This window comes from Physcomitrium patens, chromosome 10 (genome assembly GCF_059467195.1).
Source record: "Physcomitrium patens ecotype Gransden chromosome 10, ASM5946719v1, whole genome shotgun sequence".
Lineage (NCBI taxonomy): Eukaryota > Viridiplantae > Streptophyta > Bryopsida > Funariales > Funariaceae > Physcomitrium > Physcomitrium patens.
Genome location: NC_143419.1, coordinates 11,246,581 through 11,269,925, shown reverse-complemented (window position 1 = coordinate 11,269,925; position 23,345 = coordinate 11,246,581). Strand labels below are relative to the sequence as shown.

Below are 23,345 nucleotides of genomic sequence, written 5' to 3'. Positions count from 1 at the left end.
TTAGATTTTAGAAGAGATTTTTTTGTATGTTTTTTTTTAAAAAAAAAAGAGAGATGTGTTCTAAAAAACTAAACTGAATTGAGTTTAAATAATTTATAATTGCATTGAACAGGACAAAATTTTGCTAGTATATAGTAATGAACAACATGCCTTACAATTGTATGTTATATTATATATATTTTTTGAATTATTGATATTATTATTTTGAAACAAAACATATCTATATGTATGTATATATATATATATATATATATAATATCAAAAATAAATTAATTGATAAGTTAATAGAAATAAGTAGAAATATTTTAAGAAATAATATTTCTTCAAAGAAGTATAAAAGGAGCTTCTTGGATCAAATTTAGATTCATGAATATTCTCTTGTACAATTTGATTGCACAAACTTATTTTAGATATTTCTACACCTAAAAAAAACTATAACAAAAGCATCCTATAGCTTTGACATTTATAGTTCTTTTTGTCTTATAGTCCTTGAAAAGTTTTTACATAGTTTTGATAGAAATTAGTACCAATAGAAACTAGCTTGGTGCCATCTTTTGCCTTCACTGCATCTTTCTTGTGTTCTAATATTAATTTAGTACTCTATAGGTTCCTTGTACTTAATAATAGCTATTGTTATATTTTCTTGTTTTAAAATCATATATCTTCTTCATATTTATATTACTTTTAGTTATGCACAAATATATTATTTTGAAAGTTTGTTTGTGATTCATATTCATACTACAAAGTACATTATAAATTTAAGTTTGGCTCCCTAATTTTTATTGATTAGAAATAATTTATATAAATTTTACATAAAATATAAAAATACAATAATACATTATTAAGAATCTTACATATGTGTGTGTATATACATACATATGATAATTTTTTTTATTATTATTTATAATTAATTTTTTAAATTAAAGATTAAATTAAAGATATATGTATGTATGTATTTTCAAGTATTAAAAATTAATTGGAGTTATAATATGTGGAGTTTATGCACTAGTTTTAAAAAAACATAAATATTTCATTTAATGAATCTAAATGATTTCAATAAAAGAATGGACCTTTTAACTTATTCCTGTACATAAGATGTTTAATATGAATCAAGAGATAATAATGCAAATCCTACATATGCATGTTATATCTTCAACCTCCATCTAATACAGTATTTAAATTATGTCTAAAATTTGCTTTGAATAAACAAAAAAAAGAAGCATAAACAGACTTTTCAAGTCTTTGTCAATGATTCCAGCAAATACACAGAACCGAACTAAGAGCTCTAATTGTCTTTATAAAGATGACATAGACAAACATGATGACTCAGTATAGCACATTAAAATTCAAGTTTAAGAAATAAAATGAACCATACTTTTGTTGATGGAGGGATCGTTGTGTCAGCCTTCAAAATGGCATTGAAGGAACAAAGAACAGAAGCCGGATTTGCTGGTTTACAACATGCTTCAAAACTCGAACATAAGAAAAGTCAGCTCATGTCTCACTGGAAAATGAAAACGGTCAGATTCCTTCCTAATCTCTTCACTCGTTGCATCCTCATTTATGGGCTATATCGAGGTCACCATCGTATCAAAGCTTCAACGTACCAAGAAGATACAATGAACTGAGGGCAATGACATGAAACTAAAATGTACGCAAGACTGAGAGCTATTCTCAAAGTTGTATGACGAAGAGATGAGAAACACGTTTGGAGCCAGAGGAAAGCTTCACAATTCAATGAAGAAAGAGGAAATGCCGAGGCCTTTTGAAAACGCAACCCATGACCAAGTTTGCGATGAACACGTTTTTTGGTGATGGGGATCGATGAAATGGGACTCACCATGAGAGCCGCATCTAGTCCCAGATGCCCAGGTACACCAGTTGATAATTTGTTGCTGAAAGTTGGGTTGGATAAGAAAGTAATAAGCTATAAATTTGAAAGCGACAACCAACCCATTGAATCACTGTGTTCGTAGCTCTTTCCTTTTCTTGAAAATACCACAAAGAGTGCAGATATGCTAAGATAGTCTCTCGGACTCGTCATGAAAATCATCTATGGCTCTAGCCACTATGTCGGACAAGGCTTTGCAAGAACTGCGTTATGCACAAAGAACAATAAGAATATGGAAAGAGTCAAGTAGTAACGACGTTGCGAGTAGAAACACAAGCTTGTAGAAGTTGAGGCAGCACGCTTCCAGCTTTTCCACAAAGCAGCAGATCCACATGACGTCTAACATTAGGGTCCGGATCCACAACAATCACTCTTCCAATCCTTTTTCGACAAAATTCTACGACTATGTTGGCTGGTGACACCTGTCACAAAAATTTCCATGGGTAACTTCATCAGCTGTATGATTTACACTACTTAACAAAAATATCAGTATTTTGAGCTTGTTAGATAGTTCTAGAAGAATAATGATTGATTAACATTGACAGCCTCATTGAATTGCAGTTCACTTTTACATAAAGTGATGTCAGCTCAATGAGCTTCACAAAAGAGCAGTTCGCACCGTCAGCGATGTGCCAACAACCAAGACTACATCAGCAATAATTGCTGCAGCCATGGCCCCTTCTACTATTGAATCTGCAATCTCTTCCCCAAACAGAACAACATCCATTTTCATTTCTCCATCACAAATCTTGCACTTTGGCACTTTTGAATCCTGCACACATATGGTGCCAACGATAAATCACTGCAAGGTTAGTATGTCCTGGGAATTACTACCCCTGATGAATGCGGAAGTGCCCCCTCCCATGACTTTGTAAAGCAACTAGGACAGGATAAACAGAACAAAAGTTCTTGAAAGAATCCTTTCATTAGTTGTTCAACATAACCACAACGTGAAAACGAAAATGGACGAAGGAGACGTAAACTAACTTGGCCTTGGAGTTGTCCGATTGCTTCAAGAGTGGGAATTTGTTCATGACACATCATGCATATTGATATGGCGGCATTGCCATGGAACTCGAACACTTTTTGACTTCCTGCTTGCTGTAAGAGCATGTCAAGACGATCAGTTAACAATTACTTGATAAGCTTCCAGACTTAAGCAGGTCAGTTTATCTTTGTTGTAAAGATGAACAGAGATTTTGGCATAATGTTCATCTTAAATAGAAGAGAAATTATCTTGATCAGGTTTCCCTCGAAGTTATGTGATAGCTGTTTCTGAGATACAAGCTATCTTATTTTGCCGTGTACTCTCTCCCCCTACCCCAACATGATGAAGCCTCTACGACAATAGCTTGGCATCTACTTGAATCTCAATGCTCCAACTGAAAACAAGATAGACGATTTTTTCTTTGAATGCCCTATGAAGGTTGTCAATATTTTGTGTTATGACACAGGATAGAAGGTTTTCTTTTTCCATCTCTGCAAGGGTGACATGTGTTGGTTTGGCTGCGCCTTATCTACAGTGGCTGGCATCTCCCTTGACATCTCCCAGAAGAGTTCTGGCCTGCATGACGAGAGATCAAATTGCTTTTAGAGCATCAATGGAATATCAAAAGACAATGTTAGTTTTGAGAAATTACCAAATCGAGAGTTTTGACTCGGAACCTACGGAAACAATAAGAAATGTAGAAAAGACACGGTCCTCAACCAGAGACTTATGATATCATTAGCGACATACTACGACACTTTTTCTAACCAAGAGGACCTAAAAGAACAAGCGAAACCAACTTACAAGTTCTGATTGTTATCACTTGTTTTAATGTATTCTTGAACAAGCAATTTACAAAATTATACAAGGCTGGCAAAGTAACCGTAGAAGGTATTCAAAACAACAAGGCATGCAACGGATATTGCAAGACAAGGTACAAATAGCTAAAGAGGGCCTGAAAATTGCCAACTTACCTTGCTTGAAAATTATCAAACTTGCTCCAAAGACCTCCTCGACTACGAAAGTCTGGTATACCTGTAGTGACATACACAGAGCATTTTGAGTACATGACTGATACCACGTACATGATGTTCATCTTTTTCAGTTGAACTGGACAAAAAATTATTCCACGGCTGAAGAAGCAAAAAATAAGGTTGCGGATTGATCTGAAAAGAACTACGATACTCCATACAACTCCAACATTAACGTTCTAGGTATAATTGGGCATTTAGAGTGTACTCAAAGATAGAGTTTACGTATCTGACCCTCTGTAAGGGTTGTATTGTTCATTTTCCTAGAACATCACGTTTTAGAATCACCTGATTCTACTGATATTCGGGCTCCAGTGAAAGCCACCGCTGTCGCCAGCTCATCTGGGTCTATCGTCATGCTCTCTTTCAGGCGTCGACTAAGTTTCAGCCAAAAGAACGGAAAAAAAAAAAAATACCTAATAGGCAATCTTTCAGAAATCACTAGTGTTTATCTTGGAAAATGGAGAGAAAATGAAAAAGAATCAATAGTCTCTTAGGTAGTTTGACTAATCTGTTGGTCACCGCTACCGGAACAACAAAAAACCAACTTCTCAAAAGTGGGCGAGAATCCCAGGACCGTAAGGAATTTCATGAATAATCCATTCAGTGCAAAGTGGGTAGTATAAAAAAAATAAAAAAAATAAAAAAATAAAAAACTGTGAAACCCAGACCGAGGAATAAAATCACAAAATATTGGATAACCTGAAAGGTCAGAAACATTCGATGAACGTCGACGTCTTAGGTCGAGACGCCAACGGGTGAGACACTACTGAAGAAATCACCGGTGATTGAGAATTGCTAGCTTTGTGCAGACTATCTTGAGTAAGAAGGGGAAACAAACAGATCCACAAGCAATTGAACAAAGGTAGTTGTTGCGGCTACATCTGCTACAGGAGACAACTACAAACAACTTTTTTGAAAACTCCAATCAATGTTACCTCCAGTATCTATACATGTTCATATAAAATTAAGGAAAATGTACCTTCTTTCAGACCCTTGTTGCGACAGCGAATCCCACCTTCCGCTTTCCTCCAGGCACAAATGTTGGTGTAGGTTCACCGATCACGTCACAGTGATGGTGCAGGTCCAGAAGAGAGGCCTTCAAATATCTTCCAGTGCTCCCACAAAATGCATGTGATTCATCACACCTTGACTGAGAATCACACTTGTTCGATGCAAAATTCGACGGGACTTGGACATGCAGCGTGAAATGACTAATTCGGTGACAGACATGGCGACAAAAATATTCGAGGAAAACCCACCAGTGAGGAGAGGATGATGGCGTTGCCTGCTAGAGATGAAAATTCTGAACCGAGGTGCAACAGCTCTCACGGTAAACATTGGGTAGATGCCACCTCTAAATTGGAGCAAGTCTCAATTTTAGTTTTTTTAAATAAAATAAAAACTGGAACTTAGTCTACATTGTACTTTTCTTTCTAGCTGACAAAAATGTCTAGATCCCACATGCCAATCATGTTAGGGTGTCTATGGAGCACTAGCATGAAACAAGTTCCTATAAGCTAAAAAAAATATACAGGAAAAGGATTCTTTCTTCGTAAGCTTTGACATAGACTATGGAAAATAAGATTTCTTATTGTATTCTTAATCTTGTAGATAATAATTATTGGGATGGTATTTATCCATATAGGTAATACAAGCATACAGGTAGTTTTTTAGAATTGGCCTTAGATAGTGTTAGAGAAAATAAGAAAAAGAAAAGGAAAAATGATTTTATTAAGATGTTAGGAAGCAATTATACCAAGCAGCCCATTTTTTAACATTTTTTAAAGTTGTGGTGTAAGAGACCTACAAAGGTTTCTTTTTTGATATGAAAAAAATATATATTTTGAAAGCCTTAGTCTTTAGAGACAGGATAAAATAAAAAAGAGGCCATAAATAAACTAAATCATTTTTTAAATTATGATTCTAAATAGAGTAGCTTATATCTTTATTTTAACATTGTATTAAGTTGGTCTGTGTGATCTTTGTAAATCTTAGAGTCTCAAGGTTCTATGTTAAAAAATTGTAAACTATAATAATTTATTTATATTTTATTATTATTTAATTCTCTTTCTATGATATGGTTGACGATACAAAAGAAAAGCTTCAAATACTTTTTAAATTAGTTTCAATACAAATTTTAGAATTTTTATCAATAAAGTTTTTTTTAAATAATAACTTTATATTTTTAAATGGATTTGCTTATACATTTAAACTTATTTGGAAAATTTCTAAGAAAAATCTATGTAAAAAGTTTAGATTAATTTTGTACTATGGATACAGCAAAACAAAATACAGAGTTTGTTCTTATATTGTGCATATTCTTACAAAATATTTATGACAAATTTTGATATTTTATTTAAGAGGTATCTTTCATCAAATTATTTATTTACTTTTAATATATGGAAGTTTTTTTTTAAATAAAAAATTTCTTATTAAAAGCAAGAATGTGAGATATATATCTCTAAAATATATCTATCAATTATAATAAATTACTTAATCAAGTATTTTTTATTTCCTTATTTTTTGTACATTTTAATAAAATAGTATAGATTTATAAGCAACAAATTTCTAAGCTATGTGAGTAGTATGTAGAAAATTATTTATTTGGTATCGTTTTCAAGAAATATAATCTTTTACTCATATTAGGCTAATTTTTCTACTAGGCAAAAAATAAAAAAATAAAAAATAAATCTTATTGATGTATATAATTATGTTTTTTTATTTTTTTATTTTTTTATTTTTTTATTTTTTTGGATACTATATGATGAAATGTGATTTTTGTGATTTTAGCTCTAGTACCTTTACAGATTGCAGCTAAATACAATTAATGATTTTTTCCCATTATTACAAATAGTTTTTTACAAAAATCTTAATTTTTAAGAATCTTTATTCTAACTTATATGATATACTAAGATGACTTTTCAAGCTACTATATATAAATGGTATTATTAATTAAATAAAGTTTAAGAAAATCAAATATCCTAGCATCTAATTTATATATCCAAAATAAAATGTTGGTCTCGACATAAACCAATTAAAGTATCTTATTTGCTTCATTTTGCCTCAAATCTTCTTGACAAGTTTGTTTTAAATTTTTTCCAACCATATGCGGATTAACTTATTATTATTTTTTTGGATTTTATTTCTTATTTTATTCTTATGCAGTTTTTTATCTATTTCTAGTGTTTACATTTTTCAAACTCATATCCTATGCATGAATACTATTTTATAGATTATGATCTATAGAATCATGTTTATGCAAAAAAAATTGTTCTTCCTTATTCTCTTCTAAACCTAGGTGGTAGTAGGTCAAATTAAAATCTTTTAACACATATTTAGTTCTCAACTTTAGGTAGATAACATCTATGTTAAAGACATTAGAATGGAAAATACATAAGACTCTTATTCCATGTGAATTTTTTTGTCTAAATCCCAAGAAGTACAATCGATACAATGTTTTAATCATGTTATTTCCAAACAAAAGTGTACAATGCCAATTTGAGATACTATACTTACCAATTTGAGATATTATACTCAAGAATGGTAAGTATGATGATACTATACTCATCATACTTACCATTCTTGAGCCACTAAGGTAAGTAGGCATGCAAAAAAAATTAGAACTATCCAAAATTTTGATTTGGGTGAACATATGTTACACTGATTTATCCTCTCTAATCAACAACTCCATTCGTTTAATGTTTCGGTCACTCAGTATCCCAATGCACATACAAAATTAAAAAACGTATTCATTGATGTGTTTCAAGCTCCTGTCGACTTTGATCACGTTTTGAATCTCTCTAGAGGGCTGTAGGTTTCATTGCATATTCTGAAGAAATCATCTCCGTTTCCGAGGGTACCCATTTTCATATGTGTTTTTATCTAGACGTGAAGTTGTAACAGAACTGCCTGAAGTTTGGCAAAATATTGTCGAGGGTGAGGGTGAGGAAATTGTGGTATAAGAATGTTTCTTTGTCTCTGTGTCTCACATCACAAGTATTACACGTCATGTCTGGTCCCTATTGTCCCGCTTGCTCTCCTTCCAATGTTCCTCGTCGTATTTCCCCCTTATGGCGGAGATTGTATTGTTGTTGATAAACTAGAAGCAATTCAACAGCTCAGTAATCTTTAACCCATGTCATAAAATGCAGCGGATTTGACGTTTGCTGCTAGTGATGGTCATGATGCCCTAGAACATCTGACGAACAGTTACTCCGTAACAATTTCTGCTCGGGGGATTATGTATCAAATTCTTGAAAGGGAAGACGGTGCGTCTTTATGTCATACGCACCGCATTGTATGAGTTGTTCCAGATCAAAGGAGAGTGACATAGAGATGTATGCATGTCTGAAGCATTTGAGGTGCAATCTGTTGTGAGGACATGTTCTTGTTTTATTCGGGCATTGTAGGTTAGGTACGGGTGCCGAAGCAGAGCATGTAGTCGTGGGTGATTCTTCTTGCATTCCAGCCTCCGTAGCCGAAGTGGGTTCGAAGCTGCCGTTGCAGTCAATTTTTCAACGATGTCTCTTTTTTTGTATCATCTAATGCTCTGAAGACAGTGTGAGAATTTCGTAACGAGGAGCAGGAACAGAGTGGACACAAGTAGCTACTCGATTGTGTAGGCTAAAATTTGAGCAGACCATTTCAACGATTTCTAGATGGAATCACCATAGGCCATTCTAACGCAATGACAGTCAGTTCGTGCGCTCTTTTTGCAGTTGTACAGCATTTGGAAGCCTACGGTTCTGCCAATTCATTTTCCATGGCACTAGCATACGATCGTTTTGGGCTCTCTTACCTTGATACATCTCTTGTTCTTAAAGAGTTCATGAACCATGGAAGGATAAATGGGGTTTCTTACCCGCTTCAATTTATTCAACATCTGCCTTGACCCTCGAGAGCCACTGTATTTTGCTCCAGAATAAGTCCAAGTATATTTATTTTGTAAACAGAATTTTTAACTCGTTGGCACAGAAATAACCAGAAATTTTTTCATTTGTACTGGCCTCAGTAATTCTGTTGTAGTTTCCTGCGGTCGTAATGTTATTTGCCACAGGATCCTTCATACTGGCGGTTTACTTTTTAAGGTGTATGTTTTCAGGGACACCATGACGTTCTTAGGTGTTCGTGGTCTGATACAAGTGAAGGAGACCACGTTTCAGTGCGAAATCTTTTGCAAGGGTTTTCTCTGCAGCAGCTACGATTGAAGAGGCTGATCCAGGCACGGAGGTCGCAGGTCGTAGTTGGACCAGGAAGACTATCGATGTCTTCTCTCAACATCTCAAGCCTTATTCACAATCTCAAGATTATGTGAACTTGCAGTCGAGGGTTTGAACATAAATTTCTTTTCAATTATTCAAATATTCCCCGACCCGTGATTCACTGACATTTATTGAAAGTCCCACAGACCTCACGTCTAATCATCCTCTGATTGAAAAGGTTTTCAAGAAGGATGGAGTAGTCACTAGTTGTTAACGTGGGGTCTGAAATTAATTTCCAAAGCGTTCAAATGCATCTGATCGCTGGTCAATTGTGTTTTTTGATCACTCTCCAATGACATTTGCACAGGCATATCTAGCAGACTTTGCAGGGTTTTTTCTATGGCTCTAAAAGCATTCATAAATGAAGGCTGACTTTCTTAGAGATAGAAAAGCATAACGGATTTCATGCCTTTAATCAAGGCCAAGGCAGAATTGGGCTATTGTCAGCTTTATTGGTGCGACTGTACGCACCATCTCAATACTAGAAACCAATTTTGAATTCCTTCGTCCAACAGCAATTTTGACCTGTGGAAGCCATCAAATTCTGATAATGTATGACTATTTATCTAAGTTTCTCCACGGCAGTCATCTTTACAAAGCGAGACATTTTTTAGAATTTTGCAAAACATGCGTGCCAAAGCAACATTTTTGTCTGCAACACACCCTAAACACTAATCAAACACTTCTGTAGTCACACTCAACCTTTAACTTAAGGAATGAGAATTATCATCCATCCATCCATCCATCCATCCATCCATCCATCACAACACTTCAGTACTTCCCCAATGTTGGAGTTGAGTCAAACCCTAATTTGGACCTTCTCACAATAATTCAATGTTTTGAACCACAATCCACTCCACATGTTTTGCAGCCTCATTCTCAGATTATTTTCTTATTTTCTTCTTCATCTTCTTCTTTTTTTATGTTATTTTATTTTATTTTAAAAAGCTGAAAGTAATGCAAGGTTCCAAGAAATATTTCTTCACAAACTTGGGTCTTGTTTACAATGTATGTATGGATGTTTGTATGTACATGAATACACATAAGCTAGTGCAATAATAACCCACACATTTTAACAGGTGCAAATTGAATGGAGATGGATTGTTTGTATTTGTGTTCAATTTTTACAAATTTATATGAGATTTTTTTTGAATTGAATAGAGAATTTTAGTACTTATATTTTTAATATTTAAATAAATCGACATAAATAAATATTACTTTAAAATTATAATGTTGATATTCTAGACTTGTTAATTACAGTAAAAACGAAATTCATAATTTTATCATGTATTTTGTTATACATTGATATCCAAAAGTATAAATATTTATTTTCTAAAAAAAATAAAGAATGTAAAATTGAATTTATGTATTTGATGTAGAAATTTTAATTTAAGAAATTAAAAATTTTAAATATTCTTCTTCATTAGAATTATTTTTAATTGATCAATTTCAATATAAATAAATAAATATAATTCAAATCAAAAAATAAAAATAGTAATAATATTTTATAGATTAATATGCTTATTGATTTCCTTAAAGATATTAAAAAAATCCTATTTTGTATATTTATTTATCTTAATAAGATATAGTTATATTTTTATCTTTTTAATATATAAAGCTATTGCTTATAAAAGTAGAAATTTTTATTTTTATTATAAAAAAAGAAGTTAGAAAAAATTAATAAATAATTTTAAAAAATATTGAAATAATCCATCTATTTACTAAATTGATCCAACCTAATGTAACCATTATAAGAAAAATGGATTATAGCCAGAAACTATCATTACAATTGTAGCCCTCATCCTCACTTTCCTTGATTCTAGCCTCTATTACCATGTAATAACATGATTATATGGTGAAAGATAAAATATTGATTTTATTTATAGAAGAGCCTAATAGAAAGATATAGTAGCAAAATATGGATAAATGACAAGAAGGTAGTATAAACTTTTAAAATTAATGCTATCTTTTTATTAAAAAAATACTTTATTTAGTTTATAAGATCACAAAAAAGGAGAAAAAAAGTAGATTAAAAAAATAATTCATATATGCATCTTAAAAAAGAAGTTTAGAATATATTTTAATAAATATTATCCCAAAATATCAAGAATTGATATTTAGCGAGGATTAATTGTGGACTAAGGTCGAAATCAAACCTCAAGGCACAAAACTATACACCTATAGTGATTCCAAGGTTCTTTGGTTGATTAGAGAGTAGAATTTGAGAAAAAAACTTGTGACATATTAATTAGAAGTTGGTTTCACATGATTTGAAGGCATATTGAATTTTTGAAAGCTTTTTAAAATGACAGATGTACTTAGTGGTTTTGGATTTTAAAAAATAAGAAGTAGTTTACAAATTGGAGGATTTTGTGAGTGTTGTAGCACATTTATAGATGAACATTTGCGAATTTGTTATAGTGCTTGTCTTAAATGTATTTAAAAAATGTGATATCAATTGAGCAGTTTAATTGAAGGATATGCAAGTTTTATTGAATAAGGATCTTGAATATTTGAAATTTAGAGTTAGTGAGCATTTTTGTAATCTTGCAAAATCTGCTAATTCAATTGAAGCCATTATGGATGAGAGTAATTTAGACTTAGAAATCTACACACTAGCTAATGTCTGAAGCAATTGAACGGTTCATCAAGGAGAAATTTTTGCTAAAAGATCAACATCTAGGTTGAAGAAAAAAGACAAAAGACAACTAAGAGGTTTATGAGGTTTTTCTTTCAATTAGTGAGTTTAATTTTTTTAAAAAAATTTTATACTTATTAATTACTTATAGATTAAAATATAAATAAAATTTTAGTTAAAATTAAAAATTTTAGTTGAAATTAAAAATTTTAGTTAAAATTAAAAATTTAATTAATATTTATTAAGATTTTAAAATAGCTATAAGAATTGATTACGATTTATTTAAAATTTTCTTGGATTTTTTTAGAATTTGATTAGAATTTATTAGGATTTAATTAAGATTTGATAAGAATTTGATTTAGGATTTACTTAAGATTTATTTAGGATTTATTTAGGGTTTATTTTTTATTTTTTAATTCTTTAATTTTTAATGTTTTTAAAAGGTTCTTTGTTAATTCTTTAATATTTTTATTTTAGGATTTCTTTAAGATTAATTTATGATTTCTTTATGTTTCATTAGTAAATTTTTTTAAACTTCTTTTAGATTAGTTAAAATTTGATTAGGTTTACTCATGTTTAATTAAAATTTATTTAAGATTCTATTAAACTTGTTAAAATCTTATTTTAATATTTTTCTATTTACCTTCTACAATTAGGTGTGTAGTGCATTCTCAAGCTAGAATTCACAAAATGCAACATTGATGCCTCCATTCCCAACCTTTTTCTTTTTTTTAATGCAACCAGCCTCCTCCCTCCCATTCTTTCTTATTTTTTCTTATTCACCTCATCCTCCATAATAGAGTGGATTAATTTAATAAATGGATGGATCATTATAATATTTTTTATTATATATATAAGTAAATAAAATCTATATAGTGACTATCTTTATAAAAAAAATCTATAATTTTTCTAAAAATATAAGAAAAAAATAGATGGTTCTAAAAATTAACTACAAATTACAATTATTTTTAGTCAAAGAATTATATACATATTCTACTTTTTATATGATAATTTTTATTTTTTTTCTTTAAAAATTAATTATTCATTCCAAAAGCCATTTATTAAAATTAGTTGCATAATAGAGATACAATAAAATAAATAAGAGGATTAAAATTAGAAAATAAAAGATTAGATTAAAATAAAATTATTTAACATAATAGCAATGTAAATAGAAGAAAGATTGATGAATATATTTTTGTAATATATTTCAAAAAACTATCTCTATTAGAAAATAAAAAAACAGAAATTTATAAATAAAATATATATATGCAATAAAAGTAACTTATGCTATTTTTTAACTAAATAAGAAAAAGGCTCAACTACAAAAAAAATATTATATTATAATTTATGAAGTTTTTTCTATAAATAATTTTAATTAGATTATATGATATTTTAAAATAAAAATCTGATTCTATCATTCTACCAACAAAAAACTTAAATCTACTAAAAAAACACCAATCTTTATCATTTCTTTCAATAATAAAGATATATACAAAATAATTACTTAATATTACAAATATATATATTAGCTATATACCTATTAGGTTATGAACACGGATTTAAGTTTATAAATGTTTGAAAGTGATTAGTAGGTTAAAAACTTGGCAAATAAGTTGGTCATATATTACACATGTTAAAAATGTTTTTTACAAGTTGGTCAAATGTCATACATATTAAAAACTTGCTTTGCAAGTTAAACATCTATTCTGCAAGTTGAACACAATTCAAATAATCTATAAAATATTTTCACATAGTCTAATAATTAAATAATATATAGAAATGCAAAAGGATTTTAAATTCTATGAAATTTTTATATATTACTTAAATAAAAATTATTTTAAATCAATACTAAGAAATTTAAAATTCTTTTATATTTCTATATATTATTTAATTCTTTTTTATTTCCATATATTATTTAAATACAAAGAAATTTTAATTTCTATGAAATTCTATGAAACTCAATTTGGCCAAATGTCATTTATATTTCATAAAATTTCATAAAATTTCATACAATTTTTGTATTCTTAATATTTTTTTATTACTTATTCTAAGTAAAATTGAGATTTTTTATTTTTTATTTTTTTTTATTTTTTATTATGGCAAAGCATCTTAAAATAAACGATGTGATAGCACAAACGTAGAATCAAATGAGGAAGGTCATTCTTATAATGCATCAAATTCATTTATTACTACAAATAGTAATAATATTGATTAGAAGTAAAGATAAGAGATGGTTGGAGCTACCTCAACATCTATATCAAATCATATTACTTCTTCTATAGTAGAATATTATTTAAGTGCTATTAGAAGTATTAAAAAATCAAGATTTTTTTTCTTGAAAAAATTATTAATATATGATCAAAGTTTTTAGGATTTATCAATAAAATATAACTAATATTTTATCTTCAATCTTAAATTTGTCTAACTTTTAAATCACAAGTTTGAATAATTATAATATTGCTTTCAAGTTCTATATTATCATAGTTTTTAGCTTTTTTTCAACAACATAGCTAATATCAAATAATTTTGAGGTTTTTTTGCTAAAATTTTATTCTATATATGGAAAATATTATATAATTTTTATTACAAGTAATAAGTTTTATAATTTATGTTAAGAAATATTTTGGTATCATTGTATTTTTTATAATTTTGACAACTTCTAATTGATATTAAGTAAAATGATGTTGCATATATAACCTAATTTTTGTATAGCTTATAATATGAAATAAAAAAATTGATATTAAACTTACATGATCTTCAAACATTAAGTAAAGTAATTAATTTTGTTGTGAAGTATGATAATTAACTTTTTGAATTTTGATCTAAAAATTACATAAGTGTAATTTAACATCTATACAATTCAATAGTAATTTCAACATGTTCTCATCACATACATTTAGAAGTTAAAGACATGAAAATTGATGTAATACATTTTAAACCTCTCACTAAGAAAGAATATTTCACATTCTTAAGAAGAATTGTACTTATATTATAGAAGACTTAAGCATATTATTTAGCATTGTTTGAAAAAAAAATGCAACTACAAAATGAAGAATATGAATATTAAAAAAGACAATGAATTATAAAACAAGTTTTTTCAACTAAAATAGAAATTATGGACCTAAAATCTTATGCAAAATTTAATGAAGATCTTATTTTTTACTTAAAATCTTCTCTTTATTTTGCAATAGATGTTTGTTTTGGATATAAAAATTACAAAGCTTTTGTCTTTTTAGATTCACAAGCTACAATGTGTTTTTTAAAGAAAGATATTGTTATAAAATATAATATATTTTTAATAAATAAAATTAAGTCTATACATGTAAAAATCATAGATGGTAGTTTTTTATTTTTTAGAAATATTATCTATAAAACCATATATAAAGATCTAATAATAAGTAATTATAATAATTTAATATTATTTAGTATTATTAGATATTTTTCAAATTAAGTCATTTTATATTTATAGTGGAAATAAAGAGTATAATTCTTAGATAGACTAAATTTTTTATAATCTTGATTTATTTTATATTATAAGCAGAAACTTTGTTAATCAAAAAGATGGATTATAAGTCTAATATAATTATATTATTATTTATAAGAGGAAGAGCTTTTATGCACTTTATAAAAAAATAATAATATATAAGTATTGAAACAAAATTAAGGACTAAAAAAGTGTTGAGAAGAGTGAAGAAGGCTTTATTCTTGCTTCTATATATACTATAAAGTAAAAAATATGATACAACAATTTATAGGACCTCCAATACATGTTTAATTTGTAAGACATGTATTCTAATTTACAAGGTAAGTTTCCTATATGTATGTCACATTATTAACTTGTATTAAGAGCTATCCAAATGTGCGACATATGGATAATTTGTTGGCTAAGTATCTAATCTATCAATTATCTATAAACATGTATAAAGTCAAATATGTATCTATGAAGCTTCTAAGAAGCTTTGCCTTAAGATAATATCAAATCTATCAATATTTATTTTTTTTCTATAACTACTTATTTAGATAAATAAATATATCCATGAAACTTATAAATTGAACATACAATGGAGGTCCTATAGAACATTACGACATAACTCATAGTTAGATAATATATATATAGAGGTAAAAATAAAGCATTCTTCACTCTTGTCAACCTCTTTCTAGTTTTTAGTCTTGTTTTAAGACTTTCTAGTCTTCTTATCTTTAGCAATAGTCATTCTAGTTTAATATTATACCATCTTTGAATGATTTTTTTAATTTTTTTTGAAGGATTTAAGAATTTATTGATCTTAACTTCTTTAAAATTCATGTCCTTGATAGTTTGACAAAAGTGTTATTAGTTGTTTCTATTTTTTTTAATAGTAAGTAAATTATCCTACTTCTACTATTGTATTTTGAAGGTTGTAGACTATCTACCTTTAAATTAACTTTTAGCTTTTTAAACACTAATTATTTTTCTTAAAGCAAGTGCACTACCTCTCTTTATAGAAAATTTTCACTTGGTATTAGAGTTTATAAATTATCTTCCTTTAATTTGACATGTGAGTTTATTTGAATTATCTATAAAAGGATAAATTATGGATGGTACTCATAGTAGAAGTAAGAATAGTTTTGCAACTATTACAGATCTTTATGAACTTATTAACAATCTTAGGATCAAAATCTCAAATATTTTTAATGTAAACCATGAAGGTAATATTTATATATCTATAAAAAAAATTAATAATGATGTTCAGAATTCACACTAAAAAAATATCCAATTGAGAGAGATAAGTAGATCAAATTCACAATTGAATGCAAAAAGCCTTCTTTTTACAAGTATGAAAGAGACAAGAACAAGTATACTAGAGAAGTTTGACAAAATAAGATTAAAATTTCAAGGATTTCTACAATAAATGAAGTTCTTTTTAAAATTGTATCTTTTTGAATATCCTAACAAATTTACTCAATTTAGATTCATAGATGCTCTTTTATCTAAGAGTGCTCTCTCTTGATTTGTATCTTTTATAGAAAAGAATTCATACTTCTCTATAACCTGAATTCATTCTTAGAAGTCTTTATGGTTACATTTAGAAAAGTAATTGAGAATAGGTAGTAGAAATTAAATTCCTATCTTTACTATAAGGATCATATTCAACCACCATAAATGGTGCAAAATCCAAAACCTTGCTTGCAATGTGGATTGGAATGACAAAGCCTTTATCAATAAATTTTGATATGGATTTAAAGACAATGTCAAAGATTTATTGTCAATAATGCCAAGAATAGATTCATTGAAGCAATCTTTTATTTAAGCTATTGTATGCAACAATTGATTCTTTAAAAGACACCAAGTATAAAGATTTGATTGAAAAGGTATAAGTCATTTCATAGAAATAATTTTTAAATTTACAAAAGCTATTTATCAAGACTAGAACCTATACAAATTGACATGGTATGTTTCAAACTTCTTATCGAACAAAAAAAGACTTAACATCATCAAAAAAGATTATAGTTATATTCTAGAGAATCTAAATATATTATTCAATATTATATAAAGAAGCAACATAATAATAAAATGAAGAGCATAGTTGCCAAAAAAGATGATATGTCAAAAAATAAATTTTTTTAGCTACAATAGGAATAGTGCGGCTGTAATCTTACATTACATCTAGTACAAGAAAGCATGTCAGAGCTTTCATGCATGCTACAAAAAAAAAGATCATATTTTGATATATATATATCACATTTATTTTTCATGAAAAAAAAAATTTCAAATGGCATTTTAAGCCAATAATAGGATTATCAAGACGTTTTTGAGAAAAAAATGTAAATATTCTTCTAAAGCATTGTCTTTATGACTATTCCATCAATCTTCAAAAAAGAGCTTAACCACTATATGGATTAATATTTAACTTATTATAAAATAAGTTGATTGTACTTAACAAATACATTGATGAAAACTTAGCTAAAAATTGTACACACTATTTTAAATTTCTAGTAGGAGCTCCTATCTTATTGATTAAAAAAAAAAAAAAAAAAAAAAAAAAAAAAATGACAAATCTCTACAAATGTGCATAGACTATCAAGGACTCAATAAGATCATCATCAAAAATACGTATCTTCTACTTTTGATTTTAGAACATCTTGATCAATTAAATAAAATAAAGATACATACAAAATACATCTATAAATAATATAAAACTTGATACACATTAAAAAAAAAGAGACAAATAAAATATATATATATATATATATATGGATATTTTGAATATAACATCATATCTTTTGGACTCACAAATATACTACCTACTTTTTAAGATCTAAAAAATGATATCTTTTTTGAGTTTCTTCATGACTTTATTGTCTCTTATTTACATGATATTTTAATCTATTCTAAGAATATAAAAAAAACATAAGCCTTATATTTCTTATGTATTACAAAAACTAAGAGATATAAGATTACATGCCAAGATGAAAAAGTATGTATTTTATACTACTCAACTTGACTTTCTAGAATATATCATTTTATATGATGGCCTTATGATGGATCCTAAGAAAGTCCAGATTATCATGAATTGGAAGATCTTAATAAAAATAATCAAAGATATACAAAAAAAAAAATAAGAATTTGATAATTATTTTTGAATCTTCATTAAAAAAAAACTTTTTCAAATTATTACTCTTCTTATACATTTGACTTGTAAAGACAAACTCAAGTAGAATAAAGAAGATGGAACATCTTTTGAATCCTTGAAGACAACATTTATTTCTGTATTAATCTTATTGTATTGATTTTTCTAAGGCATATTTTATAAAAACGGATACATCAAGCTTTGTAATAGATGCAATATTTTCATGAATGCAAGCATATGACAAGTTTCATATGCTACCTTTTTATTTTATATAATTTTCAACAACTAAAATTAACTACAAGATCTATGATACAAAACTTTTTGTAATTGTGGATTCATTTTAAGAATGGCATTATTATCAAAGAAATACTTCTAATTCAATCACCACATATACAAATCACAAGAACCTCAAGTATTTCAAATCAATCTATACTTTGAATCATTGCCAAATCCATTGGAACATGTCTTTATCAAGATTTGATTTCAAGATATTTTGTCAATCTAAAAAACAATAAAGTTTATTAGACGTCCTTTCTACATATTCTTATTTTGCATCCATAGAAGAAGATGTTGCTTTTGTTCAATAAAAAATAATTCTCTTGAAGTCAAAGCATTTTCATCTTTAAGCAATGAAATCAACATTAACTATTGATTCAATCTTTTTTAAGCAAGTTCAATCAAGTTTGTCCTTTGATCTTCTTATTTATGATATTAAGAATAATTCTTCTAAGTCTTAAAATATTTTAAAGTTTGAATTCAAAAATAATCTACTTTATTTTGATAGATGCTTATATATTCTAAAAGACAAAACACAATTACATGTACTTCAAGCTCGTCAAGACTTTTCAGTAGCTAAATATTTTAGATATTGGAATACTTTGGAATTAATATCTAGAGTTTTTTGATGGTCTCAAATGAAGAGGACAGTCAAAGATTTTGTACAATCATGTAATGTTTATTCAAGATCAAAAACTCTTTGTCATTAACTTTTTGAGACTTTATCTATTTCAAAACAATTACAGTCTTTTATTTCTATAGATTTTATCACGGATCTTCTAGTCTCAGATTCTTATGATTCTATTTTTATGATAGTAGGCCATTTCATGAACATGGCATATTTTATTTTATATGCAAATTCTATTACAAGTGAAGAAACAACTAATTTTTTTTTTATAATATCTATTGCTATCATAGATTAGCTTAGGTTATTATATTAGATAATAAGATTCAAATTGTGTTATGATTAAAGAGAATTCTTTTTAAGTTTTTAAAGATGGACATAAAGCTATCTTTAATATTTCATCCTCAAATTTATGGACAAATGGAACAAGTAAACCAAGTTCTTAAGTAGTATTTGAAGTGTATTATCAACTATCAACAAGATGATTGAACAATTCTTTTACTATTATAAGAATTGGCTTATAATTACATGATACATTCTTCTATGCAACAAACACTTTTTCTTTGCTAATTAGAATTATCATCCATTACTTAATGCTTTGACTTTGCAAAAATTGATAATCTTGTAGTAAAAGATTTAAAAAATTGTTTATTTGAGTTTCATACATTAATGAAGGCATAATTAAAAGAATCTCAAGTATAACAAAAAACCAATATAGATGTTTATTACAATGAACAATTTCAATTCTATGTTAATAATAAGGTATGATTACTTTGTCACAATATTAAGAGTAGCCTCCCTTATGACAAGTTAGATTATAATAGGCTTAGATTATTTTTTATTTGTGAATAAATCAATTTAGTTGCTTATTGATTATATCTATTCGAATCTATGAAGATCCATCTTGGAAAGAAGAAAAATACCACCTCCTCTTATGGAAGTAAGTAATAATCAAGAATTCAAGGTAAAAGAAGTCTTAGACTCAATGCGGTGCTGAAATAGGTTGAGATATCTTGTTCATTAGCACAGATATGATATTATTAAATATACATAGAAGCCAACAAAGAAACTTTCAAATATAAGAAAGATGGTTGACACTTCTTATTGATAACATCTATCAAAATCAAGATGAAGAATACCAAATCTTTGCTATAAAAAAAATAAGATGCAAGAAAAATAACATTTTATCTTTTATCATTATTTGTAGTTTTTTTGTATTTGTGGTACTATCAAGATGAAGAACCAACAACCAATAGATTCAACCAATAAGATGTTGTAATTGTCACAACCTTTAAGACAACCTTATAGAAATAAAGATCCTTAAGAATGATATATTTTTTTTGAATAGATAGTAAGATTTAACACGTTTGGTATCACAACCTTGGAAGAGACTTTTGATGTTTAATGAATTTATTGGAAGTAGGAAAAACTCTTAATAATGTTCAAAATATTTTATTTGAAAGAAGTTACGAAGATCTTGATAATCATCAAATGTCAAGGTGATCTTTTTGTCTTAATATAGAATATTATTAATAGCTAAGAAGATTCATTAACCATCTTTAAATGAAACAAAGATAATAGCATGTGGCAAATATAATTTATTCTATCTTTGATCTTTTTAATATATAATGTGTGCTCTTCATGGAACTTATTTCTAAAAAGAGGTGTAATGTCATAGACATTTATATTTATCTAAATATGAAATATTAGATAAAAAAATAAATATAAATAAATTTGATATTATTTTATGGTAATTTTTTTAAAAAATATTTATAAATGTACATTTGACTTTATACATGTTTTTACATAATTATTAATTAATTAGTAGGTTAGAAACTTAGCCAATAAGTTAGCCATATATCATATGTATTGATAGCTTGTAATATAAGTTAACAATGTGGTGTGCTCATAAGAAACTTACATTGCAAGTTAAGACATGAGCCTTGCAAATAAGACATATGTTGGGAGTTGTATAAAACATGTGTTGGGAGTTGTATAAAACATTTGTTGAGAGTTGTATAAAACATCACCATGTAGCTCTTACTTAGATAGTATATTTGGAGATAAGCCTTCTTTATTCTTATCAATGCTTTTCTAGTCCTTAATATCATTTCAAGACTTTTTATTGTACTTGTCTTTGGCAATAATCATTCTACTTCAATATTATGCAATCTTTGAGTGATTTTCTAGTTTGTTTGAGTAATACAAGAATGTTCTGATCTTTTAGTTTTTTGAAATTCGTATCTTTGATAATATGCAATAATAACAATTTACTATATCTTAAACTTCTTTAACATGAGATCTTTGTATTACATAGAATATGTCTCCAATTAATAGGATATTGTAATGGATATTACTATTGACATTAATATCTAGAAAGATAAGAGAAATTAGATAGAAGTACATAAAAGATCTATTTATTTGAACTATTTATTAGATCAAAGTTGAGTCCAAATTTCTTTATAACTAAATTTTATTTATCTAAAAAATTAAATGTACTTAATGTAGCTAAATTACACTTATAAAAATGGCACACAACTTCCCTGCACAGAAAAAAGCCAATAGAAACTTACTCTTAAAAACCCAAACCAACATCGACAATTAAGATAATAAGACAATAATGGAGTAAGTATTAGAATATAAATAAATATATTCATGGATACGATAGAAAAAGCCCGCACCATGTTGAACCTGCCCGGAAGGTGCCCCAAAACGGGACAAAGGAGAAGGGAGGGGGGGGGGATGCCGGAGATTCAAGCGCTCAGTGAAGGCAATGCTTCTGATACTGCCCACGCGCACAGCTTGTGCAAGAGCGAAGGGTGGAAAAAAATGGCCCACGGTGACAAAATAATCCGCGGTCGTAGGGTGAAGCCAACCCTCAACCTCAGCCACATAGAAGGGGGATGGTGGGACCCACCTCCAGTTTGTTCATGCCACCTATTCAAGGCCTTGGATCGCCTTGGCCTCTCTCCCCGCCATGTGCTCGGGTAAGTGGCTCTGCGCGCACTCGTTCCAGTCTCCGCTTCCACGAAGCTCCCCCAGAGTTCCCATTCCTGGCGAACCGTGTTCCTTGAGGTTGGAAGCTGCTCGGATGCCCCAGGACAAGATCAATATCTCTCTCGCAATTGGTGGCCTCCACGTGGCACTTTCGTAGGGTTGCAGTTCTTGGCTGATGAATCCGTTTCACACTGACCTTTTCTGCCACGAGTCGTCAAGTGTTGGCTATTGTAATTTTACATGTTACTTTCCGTATTTTTCACATGTCTTTTTATTTTTCTCATTGAAAAGTAGTTCTTTGATGTTCTTGTTGCTGTTGTAATTATTATGTATTTTTTCATTTTTCTTTTTTAAATTACTGTGTTTGTAACGAGAAAAAGTTTAATTTGAATTAAAGTTATTAAAGAGTAAATAAGGTATGTCATATTCATGTTGGTTGTGATGTTTTAGGAACACTTTACCACTCCAAGATGAGAGTGGAGTTATATAATAGGAAAAGATAAAATAAAATAAATAATTTGCATTGATGAATTATAAGCATATATATATATATATAGTTATAATAATATTCAAAAAAATATATAAGTTTATTATTGTCTTCTATTAGATATAATATCTTTTGGAAATTTGTGATAGCAATAAATAGATGTTTCTTTTTTGTGATAGATTATTGTACATGGTACAAAATGTGCCATCCTAATGAAATGATTTATTATCACAAATATAAAGTTGTAAGAACTTGAAATTAAAAGTTCCATAGTAAATCCCACAAAATCAAAAGACCATGGTTGTCTTTATATAGGCAATGATTGGAGAAGTTTGTAAGGTCAATGTTGAAGAAATTTTGATCTCAAACAAATATCACACATTTGTGAAAAGTCCTTAATAGCCTTCTTTTTTTGAGGCACAGAAAATTTCTTGATATTAAGTCCAAGATCTTATTGTATCGAAAACATTTTGCAATTGAAAAGTTGTGATGAGCTTAAAGAACATGTAATTCTACTCCATCTTTTGAAATATATAA

At 28.4% G+C, this 23,345-nt stretch overlaps 2 protein-coding genes across 2 annotated transcripts; one reads left to right on the top strand and one right to left on the bottom strand.

Annotated features, from left to right (window-relative positions):
• Window positions 1–1,888: 1,888 nt before the first annotated feature.
• On the bottom strand, window positions 1,889–3,322 carry LOC112287428 (uncharacterized). The gene is made up of 3 exons (XM_024530383.3): window positions 2,879–3,322; window positions 2,511–2,663; window positions 1,889–2,313 (listed from the first exon to the last, which is right to left on the bottom strand). The coding sequence occupies exons 1-3, from the start codon at window positions 3,002–3,004 to the stop codon at window positions 2,134–2,136; spliced, it is 459 nt and encodes a 152-aa protein (XP_024386151.1). The 5' UTR covers window positions 3,005–3,322; the 3' UTR covers window positions 1,889–2,133.
• Window positions 3,323–6,676: 3,354 nt separating this feature from the next.
• LOC112287528 (inositol-tetrakisphosphate 1-kinase 3-like) lies at window positions 6,677–9,673 on the top strand. Its single transcript, XM_090253736.1, has 2 exons — window positions 6,677–8,181; window positions 8,632–9,673. Exons 1-2 carry the CDS (start codon window positions 8,154–8,156, stop codon window positions 8,802–8,804), a joined length of 201 nt encoding a protein of 66 aa, XP_090109862.1. The 5' UTR covers window positions 6,677–8,153; the 3' UTR covers window positions 8,805–9,673.
• Window positions 9,674–23,345: the final 13,672 nt, after the last annotated feature.